Genomic DNA, 21,362 nt, shown 5'->3' with positions numbered 1-21,362 from the left:
ATGCAAGCAGCCCGGGTTCGATCCTCAGCACCACATACAAACAAAGATGTTGTGTCCGCCAAAAACTAAAATAAATATTGAAAAATTCTCTTTCTCTCTTTACAAAAAAAAAAAAAAAAAGAAAGGATGGCTTCCCTTTTTATCAGCATTTTGAAACCAGTAGCAAAAAAGTTATCAGATGAAAGCACCTGAAGGAGAAAAAAGGTTCTGTGGTACACCTTGACTCTCCAAGTGTGCCTTCTGCTGCACATGGTTGTCTGGTTGTTGGGAGGGAGAAAGAGAACACTGCTTCAGTTTCCTTGCCCTGGGTGGTTGTTCCTGAGGATGCCGCGTGCGAGGGTGACCACAGGGACGGCCGGGGTTAGGGAACAGGGTGGGTTGGGGGGTGGTGGTCCTCTTTTCTATCTTCCTATTATTGATCCCAGTGACTCAGGAAGTTGAGGCAGGAAGATCTAAGTTCTAGGCCATCCTGGACAACTTAGTGAGACTCTTGTCTTAAAATAAAAAATTAAAAAGGCCTGGGGATGCTAAAACACCCTGGGTTTGATTCCCTGTACCAAAAACATTAAAAAAAAAATTGCTCTTTTTAGCTACACACAACGCTAGGGTTGATTTTGGCATAAAAGCATGGACTATGATTTGTGTATTTCAGTCCCCGCTATTTCCCCTTCCCTGTCCTTCTCCTTCCTCCTGTTTCCTTCCCTCTACTGGTGTTTCTGCTGTTCACTTTCAGCCCTCACCCCCACCCCTTAAAGTCAGTGTCCCGTGGGTGTACATGACAGTGAGATTCACTGTGGCATCTTCCTGCACGTACACAGGGAAAACTGTGTCGTTGTTCCCTTCTCCTAGCTCCTGCACTTTCCTTCATCTAGTCCTTTCTTTTATTTTAATGGAATCCACCTCACTTCTTTTTCTCTCTCTTTCCCCCTGCTTATTTGGGACTAGCTTTTGCAAATCAGAAAATATTCACCTTTGGCTTTCTGAGTCTGCCTTATTTCACTTAGCATGATAGTTTCCAGTTTCATTCACTTACCAGCAAATGCCGTAATTTCATTCTTTATGGCTGAGTAATACTCCTTTGGGTATGTATCACATTTTTTTTATCCATTCATTTGTTAAAGGACACTTTGGTTTGTTCCATAACTTGGCTATTGTGAATTGTGCTGCTATAAACATTGATGTGGCTATATCCTTATAGTATACAGATTTTTAAATCTTTTGGATATATACTCAGGAGTGGGATAGCTGGGTCATATTTGACTCCATTTCTGTTTTTTTGAGAAATCTCCATACAGCTTTCCTGCGTGGTTACACTAATTTGCAGCCCAACAACAATGTATGAATGTACCTTTTTCCCCCATATCCTCGACAACATTTATTATTTGTAATTGATTGCCATTCTGACTGTAGTGAGGTGAAATCTCAATGTGGTTTTGATTTACATTTCCCTGACTGCTGAAGATGTTGATCATTTTTTCATATATTTGTTGGCTAATTGCATTTCTTCTTTTGAGAAGTGTCTGTTTAGTTCTTTTGCCCGTTTATTAATTGGGTTATTTGATTTCATAGTGTCAAGTATTTTGAGTTCTTTATATATTCTGGATATAAATGTCCTATGAGAGGAGCAGGTGGCAAAGATCTTCTTCCATTCTGTGGGCTTTCTTTTTATGCTCTTATTCGTTTCTTTTGCTGTGCAGAAGCTTTTCAATTTGATGCCATCCACTTACTGGTTTTTGGTTTTATTTCTTGTACGTTAGAGGTCCTGTTAAGGAAGTCGGTTCCTGTGCCAGCATGTTGGACTGTTGAGCCTACATTTTCATCTAGCAGTTGCAGAATTTGTGTTCTAGTTCCTGGGTCTTTAATCCACTTTGAGTTGACTTTCGTGCAGGGTGAGAGATAGGAGTCAAGTTTCATTTTTCTACATAGGGATTTTCATTTTTCCTAACACCATTTGTCTAAAAGGCCATCTTTTCTTCCAAGAAATGTTTTTGGTACCTTTATCTAGTATCAGATAGTTGTATTTATGTGGGTTTATCTCTGTGTCTTCTATTCCCTTGGTCTTGTTTTTTTTTTTTTTTCTTTTTAAAATTTTATTTATTTATTTTAATTTGTTACACATGACAGCAGAATGCATTTCGATTCATAGTACACATACAGAGCACGGATTTTCCTGTCTCTGGTTGTACACAAAGTAGAATCATACCATTCATGTCTTCATACATGTACTCAGGGTAATGATGTCCATCTCAGTCCACCATCTTTCCTAAAAATCTCTTTTGAAGTAACTTGAATAATTTTTAGTTACTGACTTTTTTACCATTTTGTTTAGTGAAAGTAATTTCATTATGAAATTTAAGTGTGGTAAACATTGACTTTTTATCTTTATCTAGCACATTCAGAACTTTGATGTTTCTAATCTTACTTGTACTACAATCATACAGAATATTATTCTGATGTCTAATTTACCTCTTTAAATTTAGTTAACTTAAGGTTTTTTAAAATTTCCTAATAGTTTGTCTAATTTTACTAGAGTGATCCAAGATCATTTGTTTCACATGCCAGTTCCATTATTCAGGTACTAAACAAAATGTGTAATGTATGTTTACTGCTTTTCATGCATAACGCAGTGCATAAACCTGTACAAAATAAGCCTGGCTATGGAAATGCTTATTTATTAGGAGGGTGCTTGTCTGGATCGATGAAGAGAACAGTTGGCTGAGGACGCTCAGGGTTCCCTTGGTCTTCACGTCCGTTCTGGTGCTGGTACCGTGCTCTTTTGTTACTCTAGCTCTGTAGCATATTTTGAGGTTTCATATTGTGATGCATTCAATTTGCTCAGAATTGCTTTAGCTCTTCTGGGTCTCTTGTTTTTCCAACTGCCTTTTCTAGTTCTGTGAAGAATGTTATTGGTATTTTGGTGGTAATTGCATTGAATCTGTAGAATGCTTTTGATAGTATGGTCATTTTAATAATATTTTGCCTATCCAAGAACATGGAAGGTCTTTCCATCTTCTGAGGTCTTATTCAGTTTCTTCTGTGTTCAATAGTTTTTATTGTAGAGTTCTTTGACATTCTTTGTGCGATTTATTTCCATTTTTTGAGGTTATTATAATTGGGATATTTTTCCTAATTTCTTTTTCAGCAGGTTTGTTATTGGAGTATAGGGAAGTGATTGATTTATGTATGTTAAATTGATTTATGTATGTATTTTTATATCTGCTCCTTTACCTTTTTTTTTTTTTTTTGGTTGGGGTGTACTGGGGATTGAACTCGGGGCACTCAACCACTGAGTCACATCCCCAGCCCTATTTTGTATTTTATTTAGGAAAAAGGTCTCACTGAGTTGCTTAGTGCCTCCCTTTTCCTGAGGCTGACTTTGAACTTGCGATCCTTGTGCCTCAGCCTCTTGAGCGCTGGGATTTCAGGCGTATGCCACTGGCCCCGCTACTTTACCAAATTTGGTTTTCAACTCTAGAAGTCTTCTAGCGGAATTTTTTGGGTCTTCTAAATATAGGCTCATGTCATTGGCAAACAGATAATTTGAGCTCTTCTTTTCCTGTTGTAGCCCTTTAATTCCCTTCTTCTGCTTGATTGACCTGGCTGGGTTTTGAGGACTGTGTTGAGTAGGAGTGGTGAGAGTGGGCATCCTTCTGGTTTCTGTTTTCAGAGGATGTGTTTGCATTTTTCTTCATTCAGTATGCTGTTGGCTTGGGGTTTGTCATATACAAATGTTGAAGTACTTAATGTTGAAGTACTTACTTTTATCCCTAGTGCCTGGTGTTTAAACATGAAGGGTGCTGCACTTTGCCAAATTCTTTTTCTGCATCTATTGAGATAATCATGTGATTCTCATCCTTAAGGCTATTTATATGGGGAATTATATTTATTGAACCAACCTTGCATCCCTGGGACAAAACCCACTTGATCATGATGCAATATCTGTGTGTGTGTGTGTGTGTGTGTGTGTGTGTGTGTGTGTGTTTGGTAGCAGGGATTGAACGCAAGGGCACTTAACCACTGAGCCACATACCCAGCCCTATTTGTTTGTTTGTTTTGAGACAGAGTCTCACTAGGTTGCTTATAGCCTCATTAAGTTGCTGAGGCTGGCATCAAACCTGTGATAGTTCCATCTCAGTCCTGAGTTGCTGGAATTACAGGCATGCACCACCATGCCCAGCTTTTAGTGTGTGTGTTTTTTTAATATTTATTTTTTAGTTATAGGTGAATACAATATCTTCACTATATATTTATGTGGTGCTAAGGATCCAAACCAGTGCCTCACGCACGTAGGCGAGCGCTCTACCTCTGAGCCACCACCCCAGCCCCTTAATGTGTTTTTGTATTCAGTTTGCCAGTATTTTATTAAGATTTTTTGCATCTGTGTTCATCAAGGATATTGATCTGAAGTGTTCTTTCCTTGATGTGTCTTTGTCTGTTTGACAGTGTACCCTGCTTTTTTATTTCATGGAATAATTTGAAGAGGATTAGTCAATTCTTCTTTTTTTAAAATATACTTTTTAGTTGTAGGTAGACGCAATACCTTTAATTAATGTGGTGCTGAGGATCGAACCCAGCGCCTCACACCTGCTAGGCCAGCACTCTACCACGGAGCTGCAGGCCCAGCCCATCAATTACCTCTTTTTTAAAGACCTGGTAGAACTTGGCTAAGAATCCATCCAGTCTTGGACTTTTTTTTTGGAGGGCTTTTGCTATCTCCTTCAATTTTATTTCTTGTTATTGATCTGTTTAGGTTTTCTATATCCTCATGGTTCAATTTGTGTAAGGAAGCTCTATCTCTCTAGGAAATTGTCAATATCTTCAAGATCTTATAGCTTATTGGAGTATAAATTTTTAAAATAGTTTCTTATGATCTTGTGGATTCAGTAGTGTCTGTGGTGTATTTTCTTTTTCATCTCTAATTTTATTCGTTTGACTCTTCTCTCTCCTTATTTTGGTTAATTTGACTAGCGGTTTATCAGTCTTGTTTGTTCTTTCAAGAAACTGTTTGTTTCATTGATCCTGTGTGTGTGTGTGTGTGTGTGTGTGTGTGTGTGTGTGTGTGTGTTTAAATTCTCTATTTCATTGATTTTGGTACTGGTTTTAATTATTTTCTGTTGATTTTGGTTTAATTTTTTCTTTTTCTAAGGTCTTGAGATATAGTATTAGATTATTTGGTATCTTTCTAGTTTCTAATGTATGAACTCAGTGCTGTAAATTTTCCTCTTAGAATTGCTTTTATACAGTCCCAGAGATTTATATCATTATTTCCATTAGTTTATATGATTTTTTTAAAAAAAATTTCTCCCTTAATTTCTTCTGCCATCCATTCACCATTCAAAAGTGTATTATTATTTAGTGTCCAGGTGTTACAGTGGTTTCTGCTTTTTAACTTATTATTGATTTCTAACCTTATTATGAAAAAAAAAACATTAGAATTTTAAAAATAAAAAGAATAGGGATGTGACTCAGAGGTAGAGTGCCTCTCAGTCAAATCCAAAGTCCCTACTCTACGCGTTTATTTGAAAAGGTGAATGTTTTACTTTTGTCTTTCCTTTTGGTTGTCAATTAAAAATATCAGTGTAGTTTTTGTAACTCACTTCTCAAACTGAGGGTTTGTTGTATGATTTAATGTTTTTGTTTTTACCTTCCCAGGTAGGTACTTATAAAAAGCTTAGACTAATTGATTGCTTAGTAGATACTTGATAGTCTCGTTTTATTTACAGGTACTATATTACTTCAACTTATATAACTAATATGAAGCTGCAAATGCATTAGAGAAGTTCTATAAAATAGGATTATTGTACAAAGCTTTCAAAATGCAGATATTACCTTTTATATTATGGAATATTCAATGTATATATATAATTTTCCTAAAATGGAAATGTACTTTTAGTACATTTAGTACTTGAGATGTACTTTTGTCTTGATACTTAACATTAATTTCTAAGATTTGCACCCTTTTAAATGTCATGTTGGGTTTTTAGGGGGAAAGGGTGAAAACAGGACTGTTGGGGCAGGGTCAGTGCATACTCTGTACATGTATAGAAATATACTGAATACCAGTATAAATGTGCAGCTGCAATGTTATTAAGTCAATGGACAAATGAAATAAAATGGTATAGATTCTTAGAGGGGAAAGGTGATTTCATTACAAGTCAGTATGGTGTGGCCAGATTTTCGATTTGTGAATGCTAGCATGTCATTAGAACTGTTTTAGATCCTCAGTGGCTGGCCCACCGTGAGGGTTGCGTTTTACATGTAGTCCATGCTGTGTTCAGACTCAAGTGAGTGTGTGCAGTTTGATTGCTCTGCATGAAAAAATGTTGTATGTAAATCCTGTAATAATAGGATTAGCATGGGTAAATTAACAGTAACAACAACAAAGCTCACACAAAAAAAGCAAACTGAATTTCCTTTATGCCCCACAGATGTATCTTGTGATTTTTCCAGAGGGAACAAGGTATAATCCAGGACAGACAAAGCTCCTTTCGGCTAGCCAGACATTTGCTGCTCAACAAGGTAAGTAAAAGGTTAACTGTGTTTGAAAAATAACTTTTTAAAGAGAAAGATCCTTTTAGTTTTTCTTCCTGGAGAAGGTATGTTTTATGATTGAATGAGTAATGTATCATCTCTGAGGAAATGAGGTTTCTCCTAAATTCATTGGCATGTTATTTCATATGTCTAAGATATTATAATCAAGTACTTTGGATTTAGTTAAAAATCTAAGTACATGGGCATGTAAGTGTAATTTTTTCCTGCTGAGTGGGTTATGGGTCATGGAAATAACTTCTGACTTGTAGGTTTACAGAGGAGAGGCAGAAGCCACACTCTGACTTTGATTAGCTATGTGAGTACATGTTGCCTAATGTTACCAAACACCAGTTTCTTATTTCTAAAATACATAGATATATTTGTGTAAGCCCCACATTTGTGTAGGAATCAAATTAGAATATGTGTGAAGTTTCCCTTGGAGAGTGTTTCTGAAAGTTGGTCATAGTTCTTAGAAGCTGTGATGTTCCCCAACAACAGGAATGTTCTTCTTAACTCGTTGTGTCCATCATCCTGCATATAGGACACCTATAAAAATGCATACCGTTGTGTAGGACACCTATAAAAGTGCTCAGTTAAGTTTTTGTTGGTGTCCTGTATATAGGATGATTGGATATCAAGGATTAAAGTCCATTTTAAAAAATTGGATAACTAATACACCAGTAAGCTACATAGTTTAACCAAATTGGGAATTCTGCAGACAACAGTAGTTCTGCTGTGTTCTCAGAAGTGTCTTTGAAGGTTGAATCAGTGTGAGCTCTCCTGTGTGGCCAGCGAGGCATGACTGAGCATCTGCTGGTCATGTCACTCCAGGAACATGACAGTACCATAGAAGAGAGCTTTCTGCAATGACGGTGACACACTCTGTCTGCTCTGTCCAGTGTACTTCCCCAGCCTGCATGTGGTTTCTGCGTGTGGCCAGTGCATCAGAGGAAAGGAAGTCTTCATTTTATTTGATTTTACTTTAATTGACATTCTAAATTTTGTTTAATTTACATTTAAGCAGACACATGTTGCTAGTGGAAGATCTATGATAGCACAGGTTTGTGGGATGCAAAAAATTTTAGATTTTAACTAAATCCACAGCACTTGAATTTAATCTCTGGCAGATATAATATGCAAACAAATTAAGAGAAACCTCTTTTCCTAAGAATGGAACTTTCATTCATTCAGTATGTATGAATATGCATGTGTATGTGAAATCTCTTATAACGATGCATTTTTAAAATGCTAGTGTATTTTACTCCTGGTTTAGACGCCCCGTTCCCAAGCATTGGGTCAGGAACAGGAGCGTCCTGTGAAGGCTTGGCTTTTACTGCCATCTCTGGCTAGTCTGGACACCATGGGCTGTCTTTTCACTTGTTCTCTTGCAATACCATCGTCTCTGTTGCCTTTTTCACATTGAAAAAGTAAAATAAAAACCTCCTCCCTCTGCTCACGTTCTCCTCCTTCTGGCGCCCTCTTCTCCTTTCCTTAAAGCCCAGGCCTCTGAGTCCTTCTTCCCACCTTCTCACTTACCTCTCAGCCCCCCGGGGATGGGATACGACATTCAGGGTACTTTCTGATTCCCATTCCCTGCGCTCCTGTCGGCTGGCCTTTTTGTTCCTGCATGTGTTCATCTCCTTCTGTCCCACTCGTCTTCATTCTCTCCTGTTTCATACACTGTTTCCACCGTCTGAATTGGACCTCTCATTCTTTTCACTTTTTATTTTTCTCATAATTGTCTAAATTCATGACCTCAGCCATCATTTGTTTAATGCTGATGATTCACAAAAAGCTTTCTCCTTTTTATATCTCTCTGCCTCATTCTAGTCCTGTATGTACAGTTGCCCATTAGAGAGCTTCACTTGACGGGTCCAGAGCTGCGTCTCAGAGTCAGTATGCTTAAGGTGTCTTACCCCTCACACACACACTCACGTTTCCTACCCTCGTGACTCAGCCACTCAGTGCAAAACCAGACTCATCCTCGACGCTTCCCTTTCACCAAGCAAACATCTAGTAGGTCAGCAAAGTCTAGTTTCTCTCTATGCCTTTAAAATCTCTTTCAGATATCTGTTGTTAGGTGACAAACCATCCAAGAGCTTAGTAACTCCAAACAGTAACACATGTTTATTGCTCATAATCTGTGCCTTAGGCAAGGCTCAGCAAAGTCAGCTCACCTCTATCCACGGAGTCAGCTGTGGTCTCTTATTTCACTTCAGAAAATGGGTGGAAAGTCCAAGATGACTTTGCCAGCCTGTCTTATGTCATACTTGGTACGTCTGTGTTGGCCGGGAGTAACTGGGCCTCTTTCTTCAGTTTTCAGCTTTTCTTCATGATATTTATCAAGTTTCACTCTTTTGCTAGTATTTGTGCCTAGATGAACATCAGCACTAGCTTTGGGCTTTTCCTAAGCACATATTAGTCACATATCCTTGGACAAGTTTTATTTCTTTCAGTCTCTTTCTTTACTCGTAAAGCAGCAGTAGTAGTAATATGGCTTTTGTGAGTGACACAGTATTTATACAAAGACTCATATGTGATAAGTAAAGTTGTCACTGCTAACTTTAGAAGATGGAGAGAAGGGAGCAGTACAGGTAAATCTATCGGTGATACCAAACACTGGTAGCTGGTCCTGAGGGACAAAACAGAAGGACTCACAATTTCATTCTGCTAAGTATGGATTTCCAGTTTTCCCAGCACCACTTGTTGAAGAGGCCATCTTTTCTCCAGTGCATGTTAATGGCGCCTTTGTCTAGAGTGCACTAACTGTGTTCACGTGGGTTGGTGTCTGTGTCTCTGTTCTGCTGCGTTGGTCTCCATGTCTGCTCTGGTGCTAGTGCCTGCTGTTTTTGTTTCTGCAGCTCTGTAGTGTGATCTAAGGCCTGGTATTGTGATGCCTCTTGCTTTACTTTTCTCACTGAGGATTTCTTTGGCTATTCTGGGCTTCTTCTTTTTCCAAATGTATTTCATGATTGCTTTTCTAGTTCTATGAAGAATGCTGTTGGAATTTTTTTTTTTGAAAGCTTTGTTTTGTTTCTGTTTTTTTGTGGTTCTATGGATCGAACCCTGTGCCTCACACATGCTAGGCAAGTGCTCTGCCACTGAGCTACAACTGTAGCCCCATGTCATTGGAGTTTTAATAGGAATTGCATTAAATCCGTAGAGCACTTTTGGTAGTATGGCCTTTATGATGATATTAACTCTGCCTATCCAAGATCGTGGGAGATCTTTCCATCTTCTAAGGTCTTCAATTTTTTTTCTTTAGTGTTACATATTTTTCATTGTAGAGGTCTTTCACCTCTTTTGTTAGATTGATTCCCATGTTTTCTTTTTTATTTTTGAGCCTATTGTGAATGGGATAGTTTTCCTAATGTCTCTTTCAGCTGATTCATCTTTGATGTATAGGAACACAGTTGAATTATGGGTGTTAGTTTTATATCCTGCTACTTTGCTGAATTCATTTACGAGTTCCAGAAGTTGTCTGGTGACGTTTTTTGAGTCCTCTGAATATAGGATCATGTCACAGCAAATAGGGATAGTTTGAGCTCTTATATGAACTATTTGTATCCCTTTAACTTTTTTCTTTGGCCTAATTGCTCTGGCTAGTGTTTCAAGGACTGCGTTGAATAGAAGTCGTGCAAGAGGGCTTCCCTGTCTTGTTCCTGATTTTAGAGGGAATGCTTTCATTTTTTCTCCATTTAAATGATGTTGGCCTGGGGTTCAGTGTACATTGTGAAGAGAGAGCCTACAGAATGGGAGAAAATCTTTGCTGCCTGCACCTCAGATAGAGCATTAATCTCTAGGATATATAAAGAACTCTAAAACTTAATACCAAAAGACAAATAACCCAATCAATAAATGGGCAAAGGAACTAAACAGATACTTCACAGAAGTGAATACAAATGGTCAACAAATATTTGAAAAAATATTCAACATCTCTAGCAATTAGAGAAATGCAAATTAAAACTACACTGAGATTTCATCTCATTCCAATTAGAATGGAACAATCAAGAATACAAGTAACAATAAATGTTTGTGAGGATGTGGGGAAAAGGGTACATAATACATTGCTGGTAGAACTGCAAATTCGTGCAATCACTCTGGAAAACAGTATGGAAATTCCTCAAGAAAACTTGTTATGGGGCTGGGCGTGATGGCACACCCCTGTAATCCCAGTGGCTCAGGAGGCTAAGGCAGGAAGATCATGAGTTCAGAGCCAGCCTCAGGAAAAGTGAGGCGCTAAGCATCTCAGTGAGATCCTGTCTCTAAATAAAATACAAAATAGGACTGGGGATGTGGCTCAGTGGTCAAGTGCCCTGGAGTTCTATTGCTGGTATGTGCTCCCACTCTGCACCCCAAAACAACTCTTATAATGGAACCACCATTTGACCCAATTCTCTTAATCTAAGGTATATATCCAAAGGACTTAAAATCAGCATACTGCAGGGACACAGCCACATCAATGTTTATAGCAGCTCAATTCACAATAGGTAAGCTATGAACCAACCTAGGTCCCTTCGGCAGGTTAATGGATAAAGAGAATATGATGTATACACAATGAAATATTAACCAGCCATAAAAAAAGGATGACTTTATGACATTTGCTGGGAAACAGATGGATCTAGACACTATTTTGATAAGTGAAATAAGCTAATCCCTGAAAAACCAAAGGTTGAATATTCTGTCTATGGATGCTCACATATAGTAAGCGTTGGGGAGGAAGAATAGAAGTTCAGTAGATTAGACCAAGGGGATTAAAGGGAAGGGAGGAGGGACAGGAATAAGAAAAACAGTGGAATGAATGTGAACTTAACTTTCCTTTGTACACTATAAATTCACTACAAAGAATCTCCACATCATGTACAACCACAAGACTGGCATCCCTAATTTGAATAAGATGTACCCATGTTTATACAAATATGTCATAATATACTGTACTGTCATGTATAACCAAGGAGAACACATTAAAAAAGAGATTCAATTATTTTTTTTAAAAAAAGGATTAATAAAACTGTACAGAAGAACTCAAGTCGGTCATCTTGTGCCTTGTAATAGCAGGCAAACAAGGCTTTTGTGTAGTTGCGTGTAGCTGCGTTTGTTTAAGAGACTTGACATGGCACAGGCACGAATCCTGCTCAGGAGAGTGCATGGTGTGTCAGGTGTGCAACTTGAGAAGCCTCCGCACTGCAGTGGGTAAGTCAGGCCAGAGCCAGTTGGCCAGCCTGCAGGGCACCTGGTGACTTGAGGAGGGAGCTCTGGGTGTGAGAAAACAAGCTGAACGAACGGCATGAGTGGTGAGGGACATGTGTGGTGAGCAAGGAGTTTCAGTGGCTTCATGCAAAAAGCCAATGAAGAAGAGCTGTGGCAATAGAGTGTTCAGTTGGGCCGGGTGCAGTGATGGAGGTCAGTGAATGTGGGCTTGGTATTTGGCTCTCCTTCTCTGGGTGAAGGCAAGTCATTAGCAGTAGTTTTCTTTTTTCTTTCTTTCTTTTTATTTCCAAAATAGCTTTTATTTTTTAAAAGTTCATTTGTGCAAGACAAGAAACAAACACAAGCAAAGAACAAAGCCATTGCATCACAAGCAGCGTAGTTGGACGTACTCCTCAGGTCTTGTGTACCATGCTTGTTCACCAGTTCAGAATCCTAAAGCTACGTGAGTGTTTTGGATAACCAAGAATACACAATACCATCTCAATCTATTAGTCAAAATTTGTAATCCTTTCTTGGGGACAAAAAGTTCACTGAAGATAGAAATGGCAAGAGGCCTCTAGATAGATACATTGGCATAGTTACAGCTAAAATAATGCATTCCTTAATGTTCCGTTTAAAATGAGATGAAGAGACAGAATCTACCGAGCATGTTTCCAAGAGTGTTCATGACCCAGATTTCTCCTGCTGAAATATCCACATGGATGCTTGTTCCCAGTGAATTAAAGTATCCCTCAGTCCAGTCAGAAGAGACCCCATCAGTGGCTCACATCAAAACGTCACTCCTAGCCTGCACTGCTACCGGCTTGGCTGCTGCCTCTGATTCTGCTGCTGCCAGCCTGAGGTCACTTGCAGGTCTTCTTTCTGGATGCTGCTTCCTTTGCAGCTGCAACCACCTGGTGCTGTCCCAGAAGACACGGCCGCCCGGATGCAGCTGAAGCCCAAGCTGCTGCTGATCCCTGGAAATTGCCTGGTGACGCTGCCCCCACAGCTTCAATTGCTGCTCACCGTGCAGCTGCCACTGTTACTGACCCACTGCCTGCTGCCGACAACCACCACAACTACCACGGCTACCATGGCCTAGAGCACTGCTGCGGGGGAGACTCCGGGTTTGGTTGCGCGTGGCTGCACCCATTTTGGGACACCAGCCAGGCCCTGAGGCCTGGGTACTAGCAGGTTTACCACCACAAGAGCCTCTGTCTGAGGACTCCAGCTGGGAGCTGCAGGTCCAGTGTAGGGGTGCCTGTGGGTTTGAGGAGCCTGAGGTCTTCCTGCTGAGAGTGCTGGTGGCCCTTGTCTTGCTGTTGCCTCTCGGGGTTGCTCCTTGGCATGAGTGGATCCCCGGTGATCTCTCTGCACTGAGATCTTGGGACTGCAGCTTGCTGAACCTGAGGTATCCGAAGACCAGATCAGTGGGATAGTGACTGGGTTTGCAGGGGCTGATCTGGGTTTGGTGACCCAGTTTCTCAGAGACAGAGCTGAGAAACTGTTGAACACTGACAGAGACAGTTCGACTTCCCAGCAAGATTTACTCTATTTTATTTTTTGATTTGCTAATATCTCTTCCATATTTGGAACAGGATGTTTTTATGCATCAGTGTGTGGAGGACAATAATATATGATTGGTGTTTTGCATTTTTGTTTTATTCTTATGTTTTTAATATTTTTCTCTTTGTTCATATTCTTCCTCTCTTTTGTCTGTTTTCTTTCCAACCTTTCTCCAACCAACAGCCAGTCTCTGTCGGCTCCTCTTCCACTCTTCCTGTGAAGTTTTACTTCTAGCTTCTCTTCCTCCCTCACTAGTATCGCATACTACCCCTGGTCTCTCATCTACCATTTGAAACTGTAAACTGTTTTAACCAATTTTCTGTTTGTACTGTAGATAGTTATTGAACTCATCATCTGCAAGAAAGCAGCAGACGCCTTGGTGGGAGCTATTAGGTTTAAGGCTATATATTGTGTACACTGGGTGCTGTTGATACTGGTCTTACCAGTAAAGGTGAAGTGTTAGAAACCTTCAGGGACCCTGTAGAATTTATCCTGCCTTAGATCCATACTTCTAGATGGGAAAACACACTAACAACATGAAAAAACAAGGGAATAAAGCACCCCAAACAAACCAAGATGCTTCAACTGTTGTTGAAGTCACTGATAACACAGTAGAAGAAATGTCCAGGAAGGAGTTCAGATTGTATATAGTTAAATTGATCTGTGCAGTATAGTATAAGGAGTGAAATCAAAGAAAAAATACAGGAAGTGAAAGTTCACTTCAAAAAGAGTTAGAGATCATAGAAATAAAAACAAGCAGAAATCCTCAAAATGAAGGAATCAGTAAACCGAATTATAAATTCAATAGAAAGGGGCTGGGGATGTGGCTCAAGCGGTAGCGTGCTCGCCTGGCAGGCGTGCGGCCCGGGTTCAATCCTCAGCACCACATACAAACAAAGATGTTGTGTCCGCCGCAAACTTAAATAAATAAATAAATCCTAAAAAAATAAAAATAAATAAATTCAATAGAAAGCATCACCCACAGACTAGACCCCTTGGAATAGAACCTCAGACAATGAAGACGAAATATATAATCTTGAAAGTAGAGTTGACCATGCAGAGAAGATGGTAAGAAACTATGAAGAACATCCAAGAATTATGGGTAACATGAAAAGACCAAATTTAAGCTTAATTGGAATAGATGAAGGAGCAGAGATACAAACCAAAGGAATGCACAATCCTTTCAATGTATAATAGCAGAAAATTTCCCAAATCTAAAGAATGGAATGGAAAATCAAATACAAGAGGCTTATAGGACACCAAATGTACAAAATTACAGCAGACCCCCACCAAGACACATTACAATGAGAATGACTAACACAGAGAATAAAGATAAAATCTTAAAGGCCGTGAGAGAAAAAAATCAAAGTACATATAGGGAGAAACCAATTCAGATCTCAACTGATTTCTCAGCCCAAACTCTCAAAGCTAGGAGATCCTGGAATAATGGATTTCAAGCTCTGAAGAAAATGGATGCCAACCAAGCAAAATTAAGTTTCAGATTTGAAGATGAAATTAAAGCCCTCTATGATAAACAAAAATTAAAATAGTTCACATTAGAAAGTTACACTACAGACAGAACATTCCCAACATAATATTCCATGAGGATGAAGTGAAAACCAACAGAGGGAGGATCTACACTAAAGGGACATTCAACCAAATGAGAAACCAAGACAAATCAAAAACCAGAAATAAATCAAAATGACAGGGAATACAAATCATATCTCAGTAATAACTTTGAATGTCAATAGGGTAAAATCATCAATCAAAAGCCACAGACTGGCAGATTGGGTTAAAAAGCAAGGCCCAATAACATCTGTCTTCAAGAGACTCCCCTCATGGGCAAAGACATCCACAGGCTGAAGGTTAAAGGTTGGGATAAGACTTATCACTCATGGATTGTGTAAACAAGCAGGGGTTTTCATTCTTGGATAAAGTAGAGGTCAAACCAAGGTTATTCAGAAGACACAAAGAGGACACTTCATACTTCTTAAGGGAAGTATATATAAGCCGGACGTGCTCCCAAACAGTGGAGCATCTATGTACATTGAACAAACCCTTCTCAATTTTAAGACTCAAATAGACCACAATACAGTAATACTGGATGACTTTAATACACCTTTCTCACTATTGGACAGATCTTCCAAATAAAAACTAAATAAGGAAACTGTAGAACTAAATAAATCAATAATTTAGACTTACAGACATATATAGAATATTTCACTCATCAACAAGCAAAAATTATACTTTCTTCTCAGCAGCACATGCTCTGACTCTAAAATAAACCATATCTTAAGCCACAAAGCAACTCTTAGTAAATAGAAATTAACAGACAATACCCTGCCTTCTATTAGACCATAATGGAATGAAATTAGAAATCAATGAAAAAATTAAAAAATACAAGCTACTATAACAAATGGAGACTAAATAATACACTATTGAATGATGAATGGATAGTAGAAGAAATCAAGAATGAAATAAAAAATTTCTTAGAGGTAAATGAGAACACTGATACTCTCTAGGACACTATGAAGGCAGTACCTAGAGGAAAGTTTATTGCATTGAGCTCATTCATCAAAAGAATAAAAAAATCAATAAATAAATGATGTAACACTACATCTCAAAGCCCTAGGGGAAAAAAGAAGAAATCAATACCAAAAGCAGTAGAAGACAAGAAATAATTAAAATCAGAGCTGAAATCAATGAAAACTGAAAAAGTTGACAAAACAAAAAGTTGGTTCTATTAAAAAATAAATAAAATAGAGAAACTGCTGACCATGCTAACAAAGAGAAAAAGGAGAAAAATACTAAAATACAAGATGAAGAAACCATATCACAATGGACATGTCTGAAATACAGAAGATAATTAGAAACTATTTTGAAAATTTATATTCCAATAAAATAGAAAATATTGAAGACATCAACAGATTTGTAGAGACATATGGCCTATCCAAACTGAATGATTAGGTCATACTTGATTTAAGCATTTCAGTTTCAAGTAATGAAATTTAAAAATGCCATCAAAAGCCTACCAACCAAGAAAAGCCCAGGACCAGATGGATTCTAAGCCAGGTTCTACAAGACTTTCAAAGAAGAATTAACACCAATATTCCTCAAAGTATTTCATGAAATATAAAAGCAAACTCATTCAACGACGAAAATCTCACCCTGATCCCAAATCCAGACAAAGACACACCAAGGAAAGAAAACTTCAGACCAATATCCCTGATGAACATAGATGCAAAAATTCTCAATAAAATTCTAGCAAATCACATACAAAAACACATTAAAATTTTAGTACACCACAGTCAAGTGGGATTCATCCTAAGGATGCAGTGTTGGTTCAGCATACGAAAATCAGTAAATGTAATCCATCACATCAATAGATTTGAAGGTAAGAATCATAAGATCATCTTGATAGATGCAGAAAAAGCATTTGACAAAATACAGGACTGCTTCATGTTCAAAACAATAGAAAAACTACGGATAGTAGGAACATACCTCAACATTGTAAAACCTATATATGCTAAACCCAAGGCCAGCATCCTCCTAATTGGAGAAAAGTTGAAAGCATTCCCACTAAATTAGAACGAGACAAAGATGTCCTCTTTCACCACTTCTATTCAGCATCATCTTTGAAACTCTAACTAGAGCAGTTAGACAAAAGAAAGAAATTAAAGGGATACAAATAGGTAAAGAAGAGCTCAAACTATCACTATTTTTGCTGATGACATGATTCTATATCTAGAAGTTCCAAAAATTTCAGCAGAAAACTTCTAGAACTAATAAATGAATTCAGCAAAGTAGCAGGATATTAAACCAACACCTATAAATCAAACACATTCCTAGACATCAGCAATAAATCCATAAGAGAAATTAGAAAAACTACCCCATTCACAGTAGCCTCAAAAATATATATAATACCTGGGATCAATCTAACAAAAGAGGTGAAAGACCTCTACAATCAAAACTACAGAACACTAAAGAAAGAAATTGACGAAAACCTCAGAAGATGGAAAGATCTACCATGCTTGTGGATAGGCAGAATTAATATTGTCTAACTGGCCATATTGCCAAAAGCGTTATACAAATTTAATGCATTTTCTATTAAAATCCCAGTGACATTCTTCATAAAAATAGAAAAGGCAATCATGAAATTTATTTGGAAAGATAAGAGACTCAGAATAGCTAGAGCAATCCGTAGCAAGAAAAGTGAAGCAGGAGGCATCACAATACCAGACCTTATACTATACTACAGAGTTATAGTAACAAAAACCGAATGGTATTGGCACCAAAATAGACTTGTAGAACAATGGTATAGAATAGAGGACACAGAGACAACTCCACATAAATACAGTATCTCATATTAGACAAAGGTGTCAAAAGCATTCCCTGGAGAGAAGATATCCTATTAACAAATGACACTGGCAAAGTGGAAATCCTTATGTAGAAAAATGAAGTTAAACCTCTATCTCTCACCCTGCACAAAAGTCAACTCAAAGTGGACCAAAGACTTAGGAACTAGATTAGAGACCCTGAGCCTAATAAAAGAAAAAATAGGCCCAAATCTTCACCATGTTGGCCTAGGATCTGACTTCCTTAACAAGACTCCTAAAGTGCAAGAAGTAAAGTAAAGAATCAATAAATGGGATGGATTCAAATTAAAAAGCTTTTTCTCAGCAAAGGAAACAATAACGTGAGGAGAGAGCCTGCAGACTGGGAGAAAATCTTCACCACATGCACCTCTGATAAAACAATAATCTCTAGGACATATAAAGACCTCAAAAACTTTAACACCCAGAAAACAAATAACCCAATCAATAAATGGGCTAAGGAATTGAACAGACACTTTACAGAAAAAGATACACAATCAGTCAACAAACATATGAGAAAGTGTTCAACATCTCTAGCAATTAGAGAAATGCAAATCAAAACTACTCTAAGATTTCATCTCACTCCTGTTAGAATGGCAGTCATCAAGAATACAGGCAACAATAAATGTTGGTGAGGATGTGGTGAAAAAGGTACACTCCTATATTGCTGGTGGGACTGCAAATTGGTGCAACCACTATGGAAAGCAGTATGGAGATTCCTCAGAAAGCTGGGAATGGAACCACCACTTGACCCAGCTATCCCACTCCTTTATACCCAAAGGCCTTAAAATCAGTGACTATAGTGATTCAGCCACATCAATGTTTATAGCAGCTCAATTCACAATAGCTAGACTATAGAACCAACTTAGGTGTCCCTCAATAGATGAATGGATAAAGAAAATGTGGCATATAGACTCAATGGAATATCACTCCGCTTTAAAGAAGAGTGAAATTATGGCATTTGCTAGTAAATGGTTGGAGTTGGAGAATATCATGCTAAGAAAATTAAGCCAATCCCAAAAAACAAAGGCCAAATGTTTTCTCTACTATGCAGATGCTAATTCACAATAAGGGCGGGGAACACTAGGGTAGAATAGCATTACCTTAGATCAGGTAGAGGGCAGTGATGGGAGGGACGGGAGGGGATGTGGGGATAGGAAAGACAGTAGAAGGAAGCAGACATTATCACTGTATGTATCTGTGTGACTGCGTGACCACTATGATTCTGCACCTGAACATTCAGAAAAATGAGAAATCATACCCCACCTATGTATGGTATATTAAAGTGCATAACTGCATTCTACTATCATATATGACTAATTAAAACAAATAAAATCTAATTTAAAAAAGTTACTCCCTGAGTACTTGCTCCTGTCTTTTCCACTGTGCCTCCTTTTGCCCCTCTGCTGACAGCAGTCTTCCTAATGAGGTCACTGAGTTTTATTTAAGGCTTTACAATCTTGATTCTATGATGAAGTCCATGCAGTGTTAAGAAGAGGGTTTCATGTACAGGTGGGTTTAGAGAATGTTGTATTTTATGTACTTCCCTTAGAGAGTTTCAGTTCATGTTAACATTAATCTCAGAAAAGTTCCACAGTAGAGTCTGATTGTATTTCATGAGTATTTCCTAATTTTATAGGTTTTAGGGGAAAAAAACAGCAATCTCATCATTAAATAAAATTTTTGGATTTTCAGTGGGACAAATGTTAGGGTTTCAGAACATTTTAGTTCTGTAGGGGAACTTCTCTAAGTTGCCCACTTGTGCCCCCCTGCCTGAGCTGCCAGGCCAAGCTTGGTTGCTGCACCCGTAGCACTTGCCCTGCGGCAGCCGGCCCATGAAGGAGGCCCCAAAGGTGAGTGGGTCTCAGCGAGCACTGCCAGTCCCCAGGAGCATTCATGGACAGTCCCAGAGAGGGTGTCAGTGAGCAGGCTTGGCCTGGCCCCGCTGGGGATATTTGATTATTGAAGATTTTAATGTTGCATTAGGAGTTTTTGCTTTAGCTGGGCTAACTGATTTGTTGGATGATTTATTGCTGGAAACTGGGCCAATCAAAAATCATCTTTGGGAAGTGCTCTTGATCCACTTGCTGATAAAGTCCTTATCAGTGTCTTTCATGTTAGCTTGTCCTATGAAGGTCTTATTCCAGTTCCACTTACTAATGGGATAATTTCAAGAGGTGTAGTAAATGCTGCTGTTTTTTATTTCAGATATTGAACTTTTCCACCACCACAAACACTAAGTATTTCAATCCTTGCTGAACTATTGCTGTGTTAAAACTAACGCTCATCAGCAAGGCAAACACAGCAGTTCAGTTAAACGTGGTGGCTTCTTTGGCAGCTGCAGTTTTCAATCATGCTGATGGCATTGACCTTCAGGTGCTTTGGTAGATGCACCACAGCTCATCAGCTCACAGTTATCGTCGTTATGGCCAGAAAACGTTGAGGTGACAAAGAGCTGATTAGAGTCACTCATCACTGTTAGCAAGGGAGCAGTGTACATCATCGGCAGCAATGCCAGCAAAAATCTAGAAGGGTTTCCCCATTTTGGTGTTGAGCCTGTAAAAGGACTTGTCAGAACAAACCATGACATCAAAACTGAAGTAATGTACGTTGAAAATAAGGTTGATCATGGGCATATTCAGAATTTCCAATGTATTTTTAAATGTAAATAAAACTATAATTTAGGATTTTTTTAAAAAAGAGCTTGGAGCAAGAATGGGCAAGGCAGGAGGCCCAGCCCTGCAAGTTGATGTTGGAAGTGGCGTCCCGTCACTTTTGCCGTATTCTGTTGGTTTAGAAGCCCCCTACCAGGTCCAGCCCCACTCGGGCATGAACACAGGAGGAGGGGTTGCTGGAGCTGTTTTAGAGGCCACCTGCCTCGGTCTTATTTAGGTTTTTACATAGTTTCATAAAACCAGAACACAGAAAAGAGAAAGTCCACTGAGGCTGAACCACTTCTAGGTATGGTTTGGGGAGATTTTATGGGAAGAAGCACTGAAGCTGGCCTGTGCAGGATGCCAGTGGGCGGGGCTCCTGAGGGGGGGTGTGCGTCAGCCCCGAGGGTCCTGAGCACAAGTCCAGGTAGGGGAGAAACATGGGGACAGCGCTTTCTTGAGGGAGCTCTCGGAATAGGGGTGAAGGCAGAGGACCAGTGAGAGCCATGGGCCTTTCTTGGCCAATAGTCATGAGGGCCAGAGCAAGACTCAGCAAGAGGAGGCAGAGGCTCCAAGTCAGGTTCTCTGTAGTCTATGTTCAAGGCATGTCTAGAGATCTGCGGTTTTCCCTTAAATTGGTCAGTGTGCTAATCCAGGCAGGGGGAGGCAGCAGAAAATAGAAGGGGAACTGCAAATCCTTCACACAAGTAGAGACACTGGTGACATTCTGTTAGTTGTCTATAATTGCAATGTTTTCTCATCCAAGAAGTTTTTTAAAAAGTATAAGAAATACCTGAGAGAATTAAGATCATATTCAGTAGGCAGAATTCATATGGAGTTTATGTGAATGTGCATAGCTGCATTATTCCTATGAGCCAAAGAGTGGAAACAACTCACATGCCCATCAAATGATGAACAGGTAGAAAATGTGCTCCATCCGTGAGTGGAATAGTATTCAGCCATAAAAAGGAATGGATAAACTGATGCATGCAAGAGCAAGTGAACCTTGGAATCATTCTGCTAAGTAAGGAAGCTACCCAGTCACACA

General features: G+C 39.0%; 1 protein-coding gene, 1 non-coding gene and 1 pseudogene across 3 annotated transcripts in view; all 3 read left to right on the top strand.

Annotated features, from left to right (window-relative positions):
* Agpat5 (1-acylglycerol-3-phosphate O-acyltransferase 5) overlaps positions 1–21,362 on the top strand; it is a 60,342-nt gene that overhangs the window by 31,157 nt on the left and 7,823 nt on the right. For both annotated transcript variants that reach the window (XM_026380547.2, XM_026380546.2), the window contains exon 5: positions 6,429–6,519. In XM_026380547.2, coding sequence (XP_026236332.1) covers positions 6,429–6,519 — 91 coding nt within the window. The remainder of the gene's footprint in view (positions 1–6,428; positions 6,520–21,362) is intronic.
* On the top strand, positions 2,693–2,743 carry LOC113176138 (small nucleolar RNA SNORD109A). Its single transcript, XR_003300040.1, has one exon. It is a non-coding gene; the product is annotated as a small nucleolar RNA SNORD109A (small nucleolar RNA).
* Positions 19,165–20,108, top strand: LOC113176131 (cardiolipin synthase (CMP-forming) pseudogene; annotated as a pseudogene).

This window comes from Urocitellus parryii, chromosome 14, assembly GCF_045843805.1.
Source record: "Urocitellus parryii isolate mUroPar1 chromosome 14, mUroPar1.hap1, whole genome shotgun sequence".
Lineage (NCBI taxonomy): Eukaryota > Metazoa > Chordata > Mammalia > Rodentia > Sciuridae > Urocitellus > Urocitellus parryii.
The sequence above is the reverse complement of the archived record's forward strand: the minus strand, read 5'-3'. Positions and strand labels throughout refer to the sequence as shown.